This window comes from Lathyrus oleraceus, chromosome 2 (genome assembly GCF_024323335.1).
Source record: "Lathyrus oleraceus cultivar Zhongwan6 chromosome 2, CAAS_Psat_ZW6_1.0, whole genome shotgun sequence".
Classification (NCBI taxonomy): Eukaryota; Viridiplantae; Streptophyta; class Magnoliopsida; order Fabales; family Fabaceae; genus Lathyrus; species Lathyrus oleraceus.
The window spans coordinates 134,246,767-134,267,392 of record NC_066580.1 but is presented as its reverse complement, the minus strand read 5'-3'; the positions used below and the strand labels follow the sequence as shown (position 1 = coordinate 134,267,392).

Below are 20,626 nucleotides of genomic sequence, written 5' to 3'. Positions count from 1 at the left end.
ACCCAGTTCGGTGCAACATCACCTACGTCTGGGGGCATACCAAGCCAGGAAGAAGATCCACTATCAGCAGTATTAATTCAGAGTTAAACTCCCCCGTTTACAACTCTTCACTTAATCCCTACCCAATGCAATCTATACCTAGGAACTCCTAGATAGAAACCTCCAGTTTCCATTTCCTATCACTACAAATACAATGTAATGTTCAAACAACTTGAACTTGCTTCACAGCTTCGTTCAAGCACATAATCACTCTTGCCTACAGGCTTAGAGTTACAAAAACTCTCAGCTTTGAACACTGAGAAACACATGGTAACCTTCCCACAGATTGGGAGGTTTACCTCACACACACCCCTAAATTTTCATTCTAAGAGGCTTACAAAAACTAGGTTACAATATGCTATTTATAACCTAATCACCCAACTGGATTTGGGCCTTCAGAAATCGCAGCAAACTTGTTCTTTGCTGTTACAAATACAGTAGAAAATTTCTGCTACAAACAAGGTCTTCAATCCTAAAATCTCTCCATATATATCTCCTTATTTTGAGCCTATATATCTTCTGATTGAGTCTTTAAGACCTCCACATGGGAGTTAGGATATTCACCAAATATCCTCACTAATCCCAGAATATATACTGAATTAATTCATTCAGTTTTCTACACATGTACGATGTCACAGGCATGATGTCGTGACATCGTACATGACATGTTGGTCCAGATGTTGAACTTCTTCAACCCAACATATTAAAACAACAGAGATGATTACATTATTTGTTTTACAAAATTAATGCCAATCCTAAGGTATTAACACTAATAATTAAATTAGATGTATCACTCTTTAAGCCCAAATATAATACTAGTATATAAGAGGTGAGGAGAGTGAGGAGTAGGATTAGTTTGATCATTTGACGGCAACAGAGAAAGAAAAGAGGAAAAGTAAGGAGAAGAGGGGAAGAACAAGAGAGAAGCTAGGGTTTCCAGGAAATTGAAGAGGTAAGGGGGGAATCCTTATTATTATGGGTTAGTATGATTGGGTCAATGGGTAGAAATATGTTACGTTGAAATCCCTAAATTTCATGGTTTTTGGAATTGTTAGGTTTTGATGAGTATTTTGATTTGTGGTGATTTAATTGTGTTAAAACTGTAAATTAACTTTATATACTTAGAGTATTGTATGAGTTATAATTTTCTGAACGTTTGACTTTTTACGGAATCGAAATCGGAGGTCCGAAAGTCCTCCAACGATGTAAAACGCAGAAAATTCTGCATTCTGTTTTTGTGGTAACCGGTTACCCACCGAGCGTTAACCGGTTACTTGCTAAAAATCTGCTCAGAAATTGTGTTCTGTTTTGCGTTAACCGGTTAACGCTGTTGAAAATCTGTCAGGAATTTCTTTCTGTTTTGCGTTAACCGATTAACCAAAAGCGTTAACCGGTTAACACTATTGAAATTTGCCAAGAAGTGCATTCTGTGTCGCGTTAACCGGTTACCCAAATGCGTTAAGCGGTTAACACTGTTGAAAAAGGAAAATTTGAGTTTTAAAGGTTGTATTCATTTTGAAGTGAAATCTATGTGTGCGTATTTGATAATTAGCCTATATTTGTGAATGATATATTGTTATGAATGTGTATATGTACCATTGGTGGATAATTCATAGAGTTGAATTATGGTGATATGTGGAATGTTAAGATGGTAGAGATGATCTTAATTGCATATGTGTTGGTATTTGTACATTCATTCATGGCATGGTCGGCTTCATAGTGGAAGCGGTGAAACTGTGGGTTCACATGGTATTAGACGTTGATCCTTGAATGGAAATAGGCGTAGCAGACGTTGATCCTTAATTGGAAATAGGCGTAGTGGCTTTGATCTTGTCCGGATCGGAAGCGTGGCTTGGATTCTAGATATTGAATCGGAAAGCGGTGAAACGTTGGGTTCACATTGAGGTACCGCATGCATAGAGTCACATGTCTTGCATTGAGTCACATTAGAGTTATGTGATAATTGAATGTATGCATTGATGTGATTGTGAGGTGTGTATGAGATATGGTAATTGAATTTGGTGACGTTTGGATACATAATTTGGCAAAGTATGTGATTATGTGATAATTGTGGTTATGTGTATATTGGGGACATAGTATTTGATTTTAATATTATACTCCTTGAGTTTTGATGGATGTTGAAACATGTGAAATAAATGTTAGTTAATATTATTGACATGGTTATACAAGGTGTGATGAATTCCGTTAATTGTTGATTTAATCATTGTGCCTTATTATACTTCTTCATAATGATTTGAATTCTCACCCTTTCTGTTTGAATGTTGCCTTTACATGGGCATCGCGCAAATACTCAGGAGTAGTATTGCTGAAGTAAGTGGAAGGTAGCTCATTCGAGATTTAGCCGGAGAGCTTCCGTATTCTAGTTTGGAGACTAGGTAGTGAGTCAATGCTCTGGTCATGTAACACGGGGTAGATTAGTAGTATTGAACTCATATCTTATTTGGATACGTATTATGTTATTACGTGTGAACATGTTTATTTGAAATTTGTTGTTTGAGAGGCCATAGTGCCAAATATTCTGGATATGGTTTTATTTTATCTTGAGGAGATTATTGAGAGATGATCATGGTATGGGACATGGATCATTTTATGAAATGCATGAGTATTCATTATTTTCCGCTGCGAACGCATATTCTTGAATATTCATGATAATTGAAATGTGTTATTTTAAATGACCAGGTGTATTGTATATTGATGATGAATGATGTTTGGTTTTTGAAAGCTTTTAGTTTTTGAAAACGTCGATGTGACGCCCTTTTGTTTATATGCGTGCTTATTTACTCTGATTATATGTTAAGTATTTTGGGGTAGAAAAATGGGTGTTACATTAGTGGTATCAGAGCAGGTCGGTCCGTCCGGCCAGGTTGATTAATTATGTTTGTTCCCTAGTATGCGACATATGTGTGTGAACACTGTCGATGCTTATTTTATTTTCCATTGGCAGGTTGGGAATGAAATAAGTGGGAGAGAAGCGTCTGCTTATCTTGGATGTTCCAATTGTATCGAGCTTGGACATTATGTTGTTGCATGCAAGAGTGCAGTGTTGGCTAGTTAACTGTTTTGAAGAAGACAGTTATTTTCCTGAGGTTGGTGCTAAGGAAGATTGGTTTGTGTCTGCTGAGCAAGTGGATGAATCGGTGCAAGATGGTGCAGAGTTATTTATGTTGTTAGCAACCTTGGATATTCGTGAGAAGAGGACGATTGAAGAATTGCCAATAGTTTGTGAGTTTGCAGAGGTATTTCCGGAAGATATAAGTGATTTACCGCCGGAACGTGAGGTTGAGTTTTCGATTGATTTAGTTCCTGGAACTAGTCCTGTATCGATGGCTCCCTATAGGATGTCTGCTTCCGAGTTGAAAGAGTTGAAGAGTCAACTTGAAGACTTGTTTGAGAAGAGGTTTATTCTTCCTAGTGTGTCATCGTGGGGTGCACTTGTTCTGTTGGTCAAGAAGAAAGAAGGTTCTATGAGATTATGTGTTGATTATAGACAACTGAATAAAGTGACGATTAAGAACAAGTATCCACTTTCGAGGATTGACGATCTGATGGATCAGCTGGTTGGAGCTTGTGTGTTTAGCAAGATTGATTTGAGGTCTGGGTATCATCAGATTCGTGTAAAGGCTGAGGATATTCAAAAGACTGCTTTTCGGACAAGGTATGGTCACTACGAGTACTCCGTGATGCCTTTTGGTGTGACTAATGCACCTGGTGTATTTATGGAGTATATGAATAGATTTTTTCATGATTATCTGGATAAGTTTGTTGTTGTGTTCATCGATGATATATTGATTTATTCCAAGAGTAAAGAGGATCATGTCGAGCATTTGAAGGTTGTGTTATCGGTGTTGAAAGAGAGGAAGTCGTTTGCTAAACTCTCTAAATGTGAGTTTTGGTTGAGTGAAGTAAGTTTTCTTGGGCATGTGATTTCGAGTGGTGGTATTTCTGTGGATCCTACGAAGATTGAAGCTGTATCTCAGTGGGAAGCTCCTAAGTCTGTGGCTGAGATTAGAAGTTTTCTTGGTTTGGCTGGTTATTATAGGAAGTTCATTGAAGGATTTTCTAAGTTGTCGTTACCGTTGACGCAGTTGACGAGGAAAGGTCAAGCTTTCATTTGGACTTCGCAGTGTGAAGCGAATTTTCAAGAGCTTAAGAGAAGATTGACTACGGCTCCTATTTTGATTTTACCGGATCCGTTAGAAACTTTTGTTGTGTATTATGATGCTTCTTTGATGGGTTTGGGAGGTGTTTTGATGCAAAAAGGGCAAGTGGTAGCTTATGCTTCAAGGCAACTTAAAGTTCATGAGAGGAATTATCCGACGCATGATTTAGAGTTGGCCGCCGTTGTGTTTGTGTTGAAGCTTTGGAGACATTATTTGTTTGGATCGAGATTTGATATGTTTAGTGATCACAAGAGTTTGAAGTACTTGTTCGATCAGAAAGAATTGAACATGAGGCAAAGAAGATGGTTGGAATTCTTGAAAGATTATGATTTTGGTTTGAATTATCATCCGGGAAAGGCGAATGTTGTAGCCGATGCATTGAGTAGGAAGTCATTGCACATGTCTATGTTGATGATTCGAGAATTTGAATTGTTAGAGCAATTTAGAGATTTGAGTTTGGTTTGTGAAGCGACGTCTTCGTGTGTTAAGCTTGGTAGGTTGAAGCTTACGTGTGGCATTCTTGATGAGATTAGAGAAGGTCAGAAGTCAGATTTGAAATTAGTCGATGTTATGACATTGATTAATCAAGGCAAGGGTGGTGACTTTCGGATTGATGAGAATGGTATCATGAGGTGTCGCGATCGAGTTTGTGTTCCGGATGTTGCGGATTTGAGAAAGAGGATTCTTGAGGAAGGGCATAGAAGTGGTCTGAGTATTCATCCTGGTGCTACTAAAATGTATCAAGACTTGAGAAAGATGTTTTGGTGGCAAGGTATGAAGAAGGATGTAGCGGGATTTGTGTATTCATGTTTGACTTGTCAAAAGTTAAAGATTGAACATCAAAAGTCGTCTGGTTTGATGCAACCGTTATCTATTCCCGAGTGGAAGTGGGATAGTATCTCTATGGATTTTGTTTCAGGTTTGCCGAGAACATCGAGTAACTGTGAGGCGATTTGGGTTGTTGTGGACAGGTTGACGAAATGTGCTCATTTTATTCCAATGAGGATGGATTATTCGATGGAGAGACTTGCTTGCTAAGTTGTACATCGAGAGGATTGTGTGTTTGCATGGTATTCTGTCGAGCATTGTTTCGGATAGAGATCCGGGGTTCACTTCGAGATTTTGGGAAATTTTGCAAAGTGCTTTGGGTACGAAGTTGCGTTTGAGTTCGGCGTATCATCCGCAAACTGATGGTCAAACGGAGAGGATTATTCAGTCACTTGAAGATCTTTTGAGGTCTTGTGTTTTGGAACAAGGAGGAAATTGGGATAGTTTCTTGCCTTTGATTGAGTTTACGTATAACAAAAGTTTCCATTCGAGTATTGGAATGGCACCTTTTGAGGCTCTTTATGGTAGAAGGTGTAGAACTCCTTTGTGTTGGTACGAATCGGGAGAGAGTGTTGTAGTTGGACCCGAGTTGATTCAAGAGACTACGGATAAGATTAAGATGATTCAAGAGAAGATGAAGGCTTCTCATAGTCGTCAAAAGAGTTACCATGATAAGAGGAGGAAAGCTCTTGAGTTTGAGAAAGATGAGCATGTGTTTCTTCGAGTTACGCCAATAACGGGTGTTAGTAGAGCTTTGAAGTCGCGTAAGTTGACGCCGCATTTCATTGGTCCTTATCAGATTTCCGAGAGGGTAGGTGAAGTGGCATATCGGATTGCATTACCACCGTCACTTTCTAATCTTCATGATGTGTTCCATGTGTCTCAACTGAGGAGGTACATTGCGGATCCATCGCATGTTGTTCCATTAGATGATGTTCAAGTAAGGGATAATTTGACGATTGATACATCACCTGTGCGAATTGAAGATCGAGAAGTGAAGAAGCTTCGTGGTAAGGAGATTTCCTTGGTGAAAGTGATATGGGGCGGAGTCGGCAATGGCAATATTACGTGGGAACTCGAGGATAAGATGAAGGAATCGTATCCGGAGTTGTCCGTTTGAGGTATTTTCGAGGCCGAAAATCTTTTAAGTGGGGGAGAGTTGTAACAACCCAATTTTAGTAATTATTTCTTATATTATTATTACTATATTTTATTTTATTTATTTGGAGTGTGAATTAATTAATTGGTTGTTAGGTAGTATAATAATCGATTATATTAATTAATTTGGTGTGTTAATTAATTATTTAGTTGATATGAGATATAATGAATAATTGAATTAATTAACTTGGTGTGCATATTGAGTTGGTTTAATTTATTTGAATTAAATAGAGATATTATAATACTAGGTATTATTGGGCCTAATTGAAATTCTGGTGTAGTCAGAATTCAGATGTTCTACTCCAAGTCATGACATCTGATCCAACATTGTAACTAATACAACAAGACAGTTATTAACCCCTGTACTAATATGCACACGTTTACAGAAGTCACGACCTCTCCTTCTATGTCACCCTAGAATGGAGGAACACCTGGTTCTGTGCAGTAGGGATCAATCATAGCACTCACTTCTGTTGTTTTCCTACACAGTTATCAGCACGATGTCTCAATAGTGAGTTGAACATCATCTGTTACATTGTTCCAGTTTGTTGGCCATGTACTTGTATTTCCTAAAATAAAGGTTGAACAAGTTAAACTAGTTTCCACTTATTAAGGAGCTAACAAATAGACTATTTGCTAGGTTCATTAATTATAGATTAGTTGTTGGTTTCCTGGATTTTAGCTCAGCTGTTGGATTCCTAAAGAATAGCCTGAGAAAAATCCTGAAACAGAAAAACCAATCATCCTACACTTTAGCACATGCTGTTAGGAATGAATGTCACAATATTTAGCTCAACAGCCAGAACATATGCTGATTCTGTTATGTTCCTGAGAACTGACTGTGCTAAATTTGCTGTACTGGGAAAAGACCAACCAGTCTCTACTACAGTATCAACCTATAGGAACAATTGTCAATGCATCCAGTTTGACAGTTTCACAATGATCCTTTGGCCATGTCTGTTATCCTCGTGAAGACCAGACTTAAATAAATGCTGAACTGAAACCAACCTGCCTATTATTCAGTATATGCTGTCACTGATGAACGTCACAACATTCTGATTGACATTCAAACAGAAGGCAATATACCAGGTCTGTTATCATCTTGATAAGCAGACTGGAATATCAGCTGTGTTATGGCAGAAGTATTAAAACATGCTGAAGGAAAACAAACACAGGAAATTGTTAACCCAGTTCGGTGCAACATCACCTACGTCTGGGGGCATACCAAGCCAGGAAGAAGATCCACTATCAGCAGTATTAATTCAGAGTTAAACTCCCCCGTTTACAACTCTTCACTTAATCCCTACCCAATGCAATCTATACCTAGGAACTCCTAGATAGAAACCTCCAGTTTCCATTTCCTATCACTACAAATACAATGTAATGTTCAAACAACTTGAACTTGCTTCACAGCTTCGTTCAAGCACATAATCACTCTTGCCTACAGGCTTAGAGTTACAAAAACTCTCAGCTTTGAACACTGAGAAACACATGGTAACCTTCCCACAGATTGGGAGGTTTACCTCACACACACCCCTAAATTTTCATTCTAAGAGGCTTACAAAAACTAGGTTACAATATGCTATTTATAACCTAATCACCCAACTGGATTTGGGCCTTCAGAAATCGCAGCAAACTTGTTCTTTGCTGTTACAAATACAGTAGAAAATTTCTGCTACAAACAAGGTCTTCAATCCTAAAATCTCTCCATATATATCTCCTTATTTTGAGCCTATATATCTTCTGATTGAGTCTTTAAGACCTCCACATGGGAGTTAGGATATTCACCAAATATCCTCACTAATCCCAGAATATATACTGAATTAATTCATTCAGTTTTCTACACATGTACGATGTCACAGGCATGATATCGTGACATCGTACATGACATGTTGGTCCAGATGTTGAACTTCTTCAACCCAACATATTAAAACAACAGAGATGATTACATTATTTGTTTTACAAAATTAATGCCAATCCTAAGGTATTAACACTAATAATTAAATTAGATGTATCACTCTTTAAGCCCAAATATAATACTAGTATATAAGAGGTGAGGAGAGTGAGGAGTAGGATTAGTTTGATCATTTGACGGCAACAGAGAAAGAAAAGAGGAAAAGTAAGGAGAAGAGGGGAAGAACAAGAGAGAAGCTAGGGTTTCCAGGAAATTGAAGAGGTAAGGGGGGAATCCTTATTATTATGGGTTAGTATGATTGGGTCAATGGGTAGAAATATGTTACGTTGAAATCCCTAAATTTCATGGTTTTTGGAATTGTTAGGTTTTGATGAGTATTTTGATTTGTGGTGATTTAATTGTGTTAAAACTGTAAATTAACTTTATATACTTAGAGTATTGTATGAGTTATAATTTTCTGAACGTTTGACTTTTTACGGAATCGAAATCGGAGGTCCGAAAGTCCTCCAACGATGTAAAACGCAGAAAATTCTGCATTCTGTTTTTGTGGTAACCGGTTACCCACCGAGCGTTAACCGGTTACTTGCTAAAAATCTGCTCAGAAATTGTGTTCTGTTTTGCATTAACCGGTTAACGCTGTTGAAAATCTGTCAGGAATTTCTTTCTGTTTTGCGTTAACCGATTAACCAAAAGCGTTAACCGGTTAACACTATTGAAATTTGCCAGGAAGTGCATTCTGTGTCGCGTTAACCGGTTACCCAAATGCGTTAAGCGGTTAACACTGTTGAAAAAGGAAAATTTGAGTTTTAAAGGTTGTATTCATTTTGAAGTGAAATCTATGTGTGCGTATTTGATAATTAGCCTATATTTGTGAATGATATATTGTTATGAATGTGTATATGTACCATTGGTGGATAATTCATAGAGTTGAATTATGGTGATATGTGGAATGTTAAGATGGTAGAGATGATCTTAATTGCATATGTGTTGGTATTTGTACATTCATTCATGGCATGGTCGGCTTCATAGTGGAAGCGGTGAAACTGTGGGTTCACATGGTATTAGACGTTGATCCTTGAATGGAAATAGGCGTAGCAGACGTTGATCCTTAATTGGAAATAGGCGTAGTGGCTTTGATCTTGTCCGGATCGGAAGCGTGGCTTGGATTCTAGATATTGAATCGGAAAGCCGTGAAACGTTGGGTTCACATTGAGGTACCGCATGCATAGAGTCACATGTCTTGCATTGAGTCACATTAGAGTTATGTGATAATTGAATGTGTGCATTGATGTGATTGTGAGGTGTGTATGAGATATGGTAATTGAATTTGGTGACGTTTGGATACATAATTTGGCAAAGTATGTGATTATGTGATAATTGTGGTTATGTGTATATTGGGGACATAGTATTGGATTTTAATATTATACTCCTTGAGTTTTGATGGATGTTGAAACATGTGAAATAAATGTTAGTTAATATTATTAACATGGTTATACAAGGTGTGATGAATTCCGTTAATTGTTGATTTAATCATTGTGCCTTATTATACTTCTTCATAATGATTTGAATTCTCACCCTTTCTGTTTGAATGTTGCCTTTACATGGGCATCGCGTAAATACTCAGGAGTAGTATTGCTGAAGTAAGTGGAAGGTAGCACATTCGAGATTTAGCCGGAGAGCTTCCGTATTCTAGTTTGGAGACTAGGTAGTGAGTCAATGCTCTGGTCATGTAACACGGGGTAGATTATTAGTATTGAACTCATATCTTATTTGGATACGTATTATGTTATTACGTGTGAACATGTTTATTTGAAATTTGTTGTTTGAGAGGCCATAGTGCCAAATATTCTGGATATGGTTTTATTTTATCTTGAGGAGATTAGTGAGAGATGATCATGGTATGGGACATGGATCATTTTATGAAATGCATGAGTATTCATTATTTTCCGCTGCGAACGCATATTCTTGAATATTCATGATAATTGAAATGTGTTATTTTAAATGACCAGGTGTATTGTATATTGATGATGAATGATGTTTGGTTTTTGAAAGCTTTTAGTTTTTGAAAACGTCGATGTGACGCCCTTTTGTTTATATGCGTGCTTATTTACTCTGATTATATGTTAAGTATTTTGGGGTAGAAAAATGGGTGTTACATTAGTGGTATCAGAGCAGGTCGGTCCGTCCGGCCAGGTTGATTAATTATGTCTGTTCCCTAGTATGCGACATATGTGTGTGAACACTGTCGATGCTTATTTTATTTTCCATTGGCAGGTTGGGAATGAAATAAGTGGGAGAGAAGCGTCTGCTTATCTTGGATGTTCCAATTGTATCGAGCTTGGACATTATGTTGTTGCATGCAAGAGTGCAGTGTTGGCTAGTTAACTGTTTTGAAGAAGACGGTTATTTTCCTGAGGTTGGTGCTAAGGAAGATTGGTTTGTGTCTGCTGAGCAAGTGGATGAATCGGTGCAAGATGGTGCAAAGTTGTTTATGTTGTTGGCAACCTTGGATATTCGTGAGAAGAGGACGATTGAAGAATTGCCAATAGTTTGTGAGTTTGCAGAGGTATTTCCGGAAGATATAAGTGATTTACCGCCGGAACGTGAGGTTGAGTTTTCGATTGATTTAGTTCCTGGAACTAGTCCTATATCGATGGCTCCCTATAGGATGTCTGCTTCCGAGTTGAAAGAGTTGAAGAGTCAACTTGAAGACTTGCTTGAGAAGAGGTTTATTCTTCCTAGTGTGTTATAGTGGGGTGCACTTGTTCTGTTGGTCAATAAGAAAGAAGGTTCTATGAGATTATGTGTTGATTATAGACAACTGAATAAAGTGACGATTAAGAACAAGTATCCACTTCCGAGGATTGACGATCTGATGGATCAGCTGGTTGGAGCTTGTGTGTTTAGCAAGATTGATTTGAGGTCTGGGTATCATCAGATTCGTGTAAAGGCTGAGGATATTCAAAAGACTGCTTTTCGGACAATGTATGGTCACTACGAGTACTCCGTGATGCCTTTTGGTGTGACTAATGCACCTGGTGTATTTATGGAGTATATGAATAGAATTTTTCATGATTATCTGGATAAGTTTGTTGTTGTGTTCATCGATGATATATTGATTTATTCCAAGAGTAAAGAGGATCATGTCGAGCATTTGAAGGTTGTGTTATCGGTGTTGAAAGAGAGGAAGTCGTTTGCTAAACTCTCTAAATGTGAGTTTTGGTTGAGTGAAGTAAGTTTTCTTGGGCATGTGATTTTGAGTGGTGGTATTTCTGTGGATCCTACGAAGATTGAAGTTGTATCTCAGTGGGAAGGTCCTAAGTCTGTGGCTGAGATTAGAAGTTTTCTTGGTTTGGTTGGTTATTATAGAAAGTTCATTGAAGGATTTTCTAAGTTGTCGTTACCGTTGACGCAGTTGACGAGGAAAGGTCAAGCTTTCATTTGGACTTCGCAGTGTGAAGCGAATTTTCAAGAGCTTAAGAGAAGATTGACCACGGCTCCTATTTTGATTTTACCGGATCCGTTAGAAACTTTTGTTGTGTATTGTGATGCTTCTTTGTTGGGTTTGGGAGGTCTTTTGATGCAAAAAGGGCAAGTGGTAGCTTATGCTTCAAGGCAACTTAAAGTTCATGAGAGGAATTATCCGACGCATGATTTAGAGTTAGCCGCCGTTGTGTTTGTGTTGAAGCTTTGGAGACATTATTTGTTTGGATCGAGATTTGATATGTTTAGTGATCACAAGAGTTTGAAGTACTTGTTCGATCAGAAAGAATTGAACATGAGGCAAAGAAGATGGTTGGAATTCTTGAAAGATTATGATTTTGGTTTGAATTATCATCCGGGAAAGGCGAATGTTGTAGCCGATGCATTAAGTAGGAAGTCATTGCACATGTCTATGTTGATGATTCGAGAATTTGAATTGTTAGAGCAATCTAGAGATTTGAGTTTGGTTTGTGAAGCGACGTCTTCGTGTGTTAAGCTTGGTAGGTTGAAGCTTACGTGTGGCATTCTTGATGAGATTAGAGAAGGTCAGAAGTCAGATTTGAAATTAGTCGATGTTATGACATTGATTAATCAAGGCAAGGGTGGTGACTTTAGGATTGATGAGAATGGTATCATGAGGTGTCGTGATCGAGTTTGTGTTCCGGATGTTGCGGATTTGAGAAAGAGGATTCTTGAGGAAGGGCATAGAAGTAGTCTGAGTATTCATCCTGGTGCTACTAAAATGTATCAAGACTTGAGAAAGATGTTTTGGTGGCAAGGTATGAAGAAGGATGTAGCGGGATTTGTGTATTCATGTTTGACTTGTCAAAAGTTAAAGATTGAACATCAAAAGTCGTCTGGTTTGATGCAACCGTTATCTATTCCCGAGTGGAAGTGGGATAGTATCTATATGGATTTTGTTTCAGGTTTGCCGAGAACATCGAGTAACTGTGAGGCGATTTGGGTTGTTGTGGACAGGTTGACGAAATATGCTCATTTTATTCCAATGAGGATGGATTATTCGATGGAGAGACTTGCTAAGTTGTACATCGAGAGGATTGTGTGTTTGCATGGTATTCCGTCGAGCATTGTTTCGGATAGAGATCTGGGGTTCACTTCGAGATTTTGGGAAATTTTGCAAAGTGCTTTGGGTACGAAGTTGCGTTTGAGTTCGGCGTATCATCCGCAAACTGATGGTCAAACGGAGAGGATTATTCAGTCACTTGAAGATCTTTTGAGGTCTTGTGTTTTGGAACAAGGAGGAAATTGGGATAGTTTCTTGCCTTTGATTGAGTTTACGTATAACAAAAGTTTCCATTCGAGTATTGGAATGGCACCTTTTGAGGCTCTTTATGGTAGAAGGTGTAGAACTCCTTTGTGTTGGTACGAATCGGGAGAGAGTGTTGTAGTTGGACCCGAGTTGATTCAAGAGACTACGGATAAGATTAAGATGATTCAAGAGAAGATGAAGGCTTCTCATAGTCGTCAAAAGAGTTGCCATGATAAGAGGAGGAAAGCTCTTGAGTTTGAGAAAGATGAGCATGTGTTTCTTCGAGTTACGCCAATAACGAGTGTTAGTAGAGCTTTGAAGTCGCGTAATTTGACGCCGCGTTTCATTGGTCCTTATCAGATTTCCGAGAGGGTAGGTGAAGTGGCATATCGGATTGCATTACCACCGTCACTTTCTAATCTTCATGATGTGTTCCATGTGTCTCAACTGAGGAGGTACATTGCGGATCCATCGCATGTTGTTCCATTAGATGATGTTCAAGTAAGGGATAATTTGACGATTGATACATCACCTGTGCGAATTGAAGATCGAGAAGTGAAGAAGCTTCGTGGTAAGGAGATTGCCTTGGTGAAAGTGATATGGGGCGGAGTCGCCAATGGCAATATTACGTGGGAACTCGAGGATAAGATGAAGGAATCGTATCTGGAGTTGTCCGTTTGAGGTATTTTCGAGGCCGAAAATCTTTTAAGTGGGGGAGAGTTGTAACAACCCAATTTTAGTAATTATTTCTTATATTATTATTACTATATTTTATTTTATTTATTTGGAGTGTGAATTAATTAATTGGTTGTTAGGTAGTATAATAATCGATTATATTAATTAATTTGGTGTATTAATTAATTATTTAGTTGATATGAGATATAATGAATAATTGAATTAATTAACTTGGTGTGCATATTGAGTTGGTTTAATTTATTTGAATTAAATAGAGATATTATAATACTAGGTATTATTGGGCCTAATAATTAAATTAGATGTATCACTCTTTAAGCCCAAATATAATACTAGTATATAAGAGGTGAGGAGAGTGAGGAGTAGGATTAGTTTGATCATTTGACGGCAACAGAGAAAGAAAAGAGGAAAAGTAAGGAGAAGAGGGGAAGAACAAGAGAGAAGCTAGGGTTTCCAGGAAATTGAAGAGGTAAGGGGGGAATCCTTATTATTATGGGTTAGTATGATTGGGTCAATGGGTAGAAATATGTTACATTGAAATCCCTAAATTTCATGGTTTTTGGAATTGTTAGGTTTTGATGAGTATTTTGATTTATGGTGATTTAATTGTGTTAAAACTGTAAATTAACTTTATATACTTAGAGTATTGTATGAGTTATAATTTTCTGAACGTTTGACTTTTTACGGAATCGAAATCGGAGGTCCGAAAGTCCTCCAACGATGTAAAACGCAGAAAATTTTGCATTCTGTTTTTGTGGTAACCGGTTACCCACCGAGCGTTAACCGGTTACTTGCGAAAAATCTGCTCAGAAATTGTGTTCTGTTTTGCGTTAACCGATTAACCAAATGCGTTAACCGGTTAACGCTGTTGAAAATCTGCCAGGAATTTCTTTCTATTTTGCATTAACCGATTAACCAAAAGCGTTAACCGGTTAACACTGTTGAAATTTGCCAGGAAGTGCATTCTGTGTCGCGTTAACCGGTTACCCAAATGCGTTAACCGGTTAACACTGTTGAAAAAGGAAAAATTGAGTTTTAAAGGCTGTATTCATTTTGAAGTGAAATCTATGTGTGCGTATTTGATAATTAACCTATATTTGTGAATGATATATTGTTATGAATGTGTATATGTACCATTGGTGGATAATTCATAGAGTTGAATTATGGTGATATGTGGAATGTTAAGATGGTAGAGATGATCTTAATTGCATATGTGTTGGTATTTGTACATTCATTCATGGCATGGTCGGCTTCATAGTGGAAGCGGTGAAACTGTGGGTTCACATGGTATTAGACGTTGATCCTTGAATGGAAATAGGCGTAGCAGACGTTGATCCTTAATTGGAAATAGGCGTAGTGGCTTTGATCTTGTCCGGATCGGAAGCGTGGCTTGGATTCTAGATATGGAATCGGAAAGCGGTGAAACGTTGGGTTCACATTGAGGTACCGCATGCATAGTGTCACATGTCTTGCATTGAGTCACATTAGAGTTATATGATAATTGAATGTGTGCATTGATGTGATTGTGAGGTGTGTATGAGATATGGTAATTGAATTTGGTGACGTTTGGATACATAATTTGGCAAAGTATGTGATTATGTGATAATTGTGGTTATGTGTATATTGGGGACATAGTATTGGATTTTAATATTATACTCCTTGAGTTTTGATGGATGTTGAAACATGTGAAATAAATGTTAGTTAATATTATTGACATGGCTATACAAGGTGTGATGAATTCCGTTAATTGTTGATTTAATCATTGTGCCTTATTATACTTCTTCATAATGATCTGAATTCTCACCATTTCTATTTGAATGTTGCCTTTACATGGGCATCGCGCAGATACTCAGGAGTAGTATTGCTGAACTAAGTGAAAGGTAGCTCATTCGAGATTTAGCCGGAGAGCTTCCGTATTCTAGTTTGGAGACTAGGTAGTGAGTCAATGCTCTGGTCATGTAACACGGGGTAGATTAGTAGTATTGAACTCATATCTTATTTGGATACGTATTATGTTATTACGTGTGAACATGTTTATTTGAAATTTGCTGTTTGAGAGGCCATAGTGCCAAATATTCTGGATATGGTTTTATTTTATCTTGAGGAGATTATTGAGAGATGATCATGGTATGGGACATGGATCATTTTATGAAATGCATGAGTATTCATTATTTTCCGCTGCGAACGCATATTCTTGAATATTCATGATAATTGAAATGTGTTATTTTAAATGACCAGGTGTATTGTATATTGATGATGAATGATGTTTGGTTTTTGAAAGCTTTTAGTTTTTGAAAACGTCGATGTGACGCCCTTTTGTTTATATGCGTGCTTATTTACTCTGATTATATGTTAAGTATTTTTGGGTAGAAAAAGGGGTGTTACAGTCACAGCAAGGTCAGAAGCTCATCGAAGTAGCAGAAAAATGGTGTTTTCGTTGCTGTAACTGGTTAACCTATTGTGTAAAAGTGGTGCTCTCTCTCTCTCTCTCTCTCTCTCTCAATTCTCCTCTTTGACTCTCCACATCCAAAGTTTCTCTACCATTGTTCACCAAACTTATGGTGTCTTGTTCCAACAGTCTAACAATTCACAGATAACCTGGTACGAATTCAAGACATCTTTAGAAATATTTTTTTGAGAAAAATGATTTTAAAAATTTATTTTCGTGTGTGTGATTTAGCCATATAACTTTATGAAAAAGCCCTTATGCTTTTACAATATTATTCATTGTGTTAGGGAGAGTTTTCACACACTTCAAAACTTGTTAGATACTTCAATCTTATAGACACTTGCTTGAACCTTATTTTGAGATGAAACTTGAATTGTATTCCATTTTGATTCCATCATCAGAGAGTATTTGAGTAATCTTTTAAACTCGAGCTTTGTCTGCTTGGTATGATTGTACTTAAGTTGTTTAGTTCTCATCATTAAAAGTATTTTCTAAGAGTTGAGATCTTCCTTGATCATCAAACCTGCAAAACATGATTCCAAGTTTCTCATTTATGTATGCTAATTACATGTATGCATGTGTATAAATATAAACTTTTCCATGAAACTAAATTATACTTATATCCAGATTCAAGCATTGTAAAATTTGTATGATTATCTTCTTGATGATGAAAAAAAATGGAAACAAAAGTTGATGATAATATACTTGGTCACTCAGTTAGAGTAGGGAAGAATGTACCTGTTGCTACTGGAGCTGGGGATACAAACATATGTATGGGTGAAGTTCAAAGCCTGGAGTTCAATCTTATCACAAACTGAGGGTGACATTACTCCTCATAGATCAAAACTAAATCCTTTTGTTGGAGTAAGTTCAGGTATTATGGAGTTCACTCTCAATATTTTTGTCAATGATTTTGATTTTTTATGGGGAGAAATGTAAAAAATCAAGCTAATCAAATATATTTCTCTAATAAGTAAGAATGTGATAAACCATGAACAATAGTACATTTGGATCAATCATAATTTTAGTAATTAGGTCAAATGATCACAATCATTTTGTTTCCAATGCTTATATGAAGGCTGACTGTTTATTTGAAACTTCTATTAAATCTAAAGAGACACCTAAAAATCTAGCTAAAGTATTTGTGCCAACAAAAAAAATTAGAGTACATCCATTATACAATGTTTTTTACACAATATCTAACATCAAAATTGAATGATACTTTGTCTCCCAATTGTTTTTCTCTCTATTTCTATATTAAACAATATGGCCACACCTTTCTATCATGAGGAATTTCCATAAATAATGGTTAGATTTTCTTGCTTTGATAAAACACCAGAATCTAAATGCAAATCATGATAATAATTCCCTGATCTTTTTTGTTGTTGAATCACCAAAACAGAACCATCAAAAGTAGAATCTGAAGAAACTAACATGTCACCAATAGTTCCAAGTTCAGGATACTCATTCCAATCAGTTAATCCACTAAACAAACTTGACTCACTTGCGTGTCTTCTACCAACCAAAACCAAATCAAAACAACCTTCAAGTGACCTTAGAACATTTATCATTTCAACACTATCTCTTACTACTTCCTCTTTATAATCATGTCGTTTAATTTGGATGCAGTCCACTTTAAACCTATGAATCAAATCCCCGTCCGGATCCCTGTTGATCAAGTTCTTATTTTTCTTTTGAGGCTCCATTAGTCGAACCAATGTGACCCTTACAATCGGGTTGTTCGCCATTCGCATTGCATACGCTAAGGCTTCACGATCGTCATTTCCTTCTATAAAGACTATTCCAACACTAAAAAATGCGACATTTGTTTGAGGATGGCTTATATTCAAAGTACCGCGCTCGATTAGAATCCCAACAGAACAAGGTGCCGTCCTGAGAAGCTGGCGATTTAACGCCCTAATTGGGTGTGTGGATTCTGTTATCCCATTCAATTTCCATTGTCTATGAAAAGGAACAATCAACAAACAAACTCTCTTTTCAGCAACCTGCATACATATTTCATCATGCATTGTCTCGTACGGTGAAATTGACGTGTAGAGTTTCACAGCAACATTGTTTGATTTTTGTTGCTCGTAGGATCGAAACGCATTTATTATGTGCTGCGAGTAATTGTTTTGCGGAGGATTCTTCTTGCTAGTCCATTGATGATCTATGAAAACCGGGGTTGATCTTCCTCTTAGTTGAATAAGATGTAGAACATAGAAACAAATAGGATTTTCCAATGAAGGGTTTGAAATTTCAAGAAGATTGATCATAGAAGGTGTCGTTTCTTGACTATGTATACACGCCATCAGACGCAGTTCAATATCTTGAGTTGATTGTTCAATGGTTCTTCTCCTATTTAAAGATAAATACCTCTTAGAAGGATCATATAAGAATTTCACAAAGGGAGTGGTGACTCCCGTTAACCATAGTAATGCTATCAACGCATTACCATACGATTGTTCATCTATCTGCAAACAAAACATGCATAAATTATCTATATGCAAATCGACAACATACAATTACGTGAAAGGATTATTATTCTTACCGTAATATTTAGACCGGCTTGCAAGTAAATCAAATGCGTGATGCCTTGAGCACTCATAAGTAGTCCTAAAGCTATAACATCTGTCATTGGCATCTTCCAATAAATTGAAGGCAATATAGTTCCTACGACCTTCCCAAGAAATGCAACAATAGCAAGAAGTTGAACAATCACAAATGTATGACCATCAATTAGAAAAACATTGAATCTAGAACCACTATAAAGAAAATATAATGGCAAAAAAATATTCGAAACCAATGTATCCAATCTATCAGTCAATGCTGATCCTAATGGAGGACCTTCAGGTACAGCTATGCCAAAAACGATAGGTAAAATTAGAACATGTTGCCCGATAACTTCGCTAAAAAATGCGCAGACGATTAACATTAAAAACACCGACATTATGTAGGATTCTTTCATTTGTCTACCTTCAGGTGTTCGTCTTATCATCCAACACATTATGGGACGTAAAACACATATTATGAAAATAATCATAACGAGCAAACTCAACCCCATAAAGTTAGCAGTCTTATCTTCCAAGGAAAATATATTTTCATGGGTTACCACGGTGCTAACAACCATTAACGAAATGGTTCCACTAACCATTGAGGAAGATATCGCTAATCGACCCATTTCAGAGTTTAATAGCTTTAAATCTGCCAAGTGGATTGTGGTCACATGGAATGAACCACATGAGAAGATGAATGTGATGGAAAATAAGGAATTGTAGAGAGGATGATCAGGAGGTAATGTACTTTTTGCAAAACTGAAAACAATTGAACCGAATAATAGTGGAATGAGAAATGACAGTATTCCAATTGCCCAAGCTTTTTTCCCTGACTTTGCAACAATACTTGGATCAATTTTTACTCCAATTATGAACATAAACATCATGCCTCCGAAAAATGCAATTGTCTTACTTATGTAGAATGATTTTGGTGGGAATAGCCACTTTTGTAGAAACGCACTTTGTCCTATAACTGATGGTCCTAACATCATGCCAGCCTGAATATACCAATTTCAATATAAAAAAAATTTGATTAGCATGTATCTATCTTTTGTCATAAGATTTGAAAAGGATACTACATCACTAGTATTGCAGTGACAATTGCCAATGCAACTATATAACAACTTTCATGAAAGCAAAAATCTATAAAATATATTACCAGCATTTGTGGAAAGAATCTGGTCTCCCCAATAGGTTCAAGCAGGAATTGTAAAACTGCAGTCAAGCTAGAAACTAAAGAGATTTGTATTAAGAGAACCGGTAATGTGTAACTAAATGGATTATCTGAAAAGAAAATCCCTCTTGACCTTGGATTCTGAGAAACCTGTTCACAAATCCATATTGTTCCGTTTGTTGAAATGGTATTAACGGTCGAGTTTATGGTACTATCAGCCATGTCAAGTTAATTAGTTACTACAAATCAAGCATCATTTGGAGAATGAGGGAACAAAGACAATTTTATGTTTTAATTTATTTGAAGGATCATTAACCTTGTGAGGTGTTAATGGCAACGCTGAATTGTGGGTTTGGCGTTTTATAATTAGTTTTGTTTTGTGATTAGTCTATGGTGATATTTTTAGTGCTAAATTAGTGGTTTAACCATGTAATAACTTTAATTAATTCTAGCTTAGTGTGTTTAATTTAGAGATACATAAAGAGATAAGCCATTAAACCCTTTGAGGTTTACCTGATAAGATCATAACCCATTATAAGTTGGAAATATGTGTACAAAGATAACTCTTTATTGTGAGTTTTTAATTTTATTCCGTTTGCAAAAATAGATAGATTTACCCCTATTTAATATTGTTATCATTTACAATTTTTCTCAATTAATTTATAATAATTTATTACCCTCCCACCACCCATCTCAACTTTCCATATTCTTTGCCTGAAATTTAAAGGAAGATAAAATATATTCATAAGGAAATCATATATATATATATATATATATATATATATATATATATATATATATATATATATATATATATATATATATATATATATATATATATATATATATATATAATATATATATATATATATATATATATA

The 20,626-nt window shown here is 36.6% G+C and overlaps 1 protein-coding gene across 1 annotated transcript; it reads right to left on the bottom strand.

The window, feature by feature from the left end:
• Nucleotides 1-17,299: 17,299 nt before the first annotated feature.
• LOC127121236 (cation/H(+) antiporter 15) lies at nucleotides 17,300-19,967 on the bottom strand. Its single transcript, XM_051051797.1, has 3 exons — nucleotides 19,731-19,967; nucleotides 18,568-19,569; nucleotides 17,300-18,490 (listed from the first exon to the last, which is right to left on the bottom strand). Exons 1-3 carry the CDS (start codon nucleotides 19,965-19,967, stop codon nucleotides 17,300-17,302), a joined length of 2,430 nt encoding a protein of 809 aa, XP_050907754.1.
• Nucleotides 19,968-20,626: the final 659 nt, after the last annotated feature.

Coding starts and splice junctions, on each gene's coding strand:
- LOC127121236 (XM_051051797.1), bottom strand. CDS start 19,967: ATGGCTGATAGTACCATAAACTCGACCGTTAATACCATTTCAACAAAC. Junction 19,570..19,730: donor GATTCTTTCCACAAATGCTG/GTAATATATTTT, acceptor TGGTATATTCAG/GCTGGCATGATGTTAGGACC. Junction 18,491..18,567: donor AAGCCGGTCTAAATATTACG/GTAAGAATAATA, acceptor TTTTGTTTGCAG/ATAGATGAACAATCGTATGG.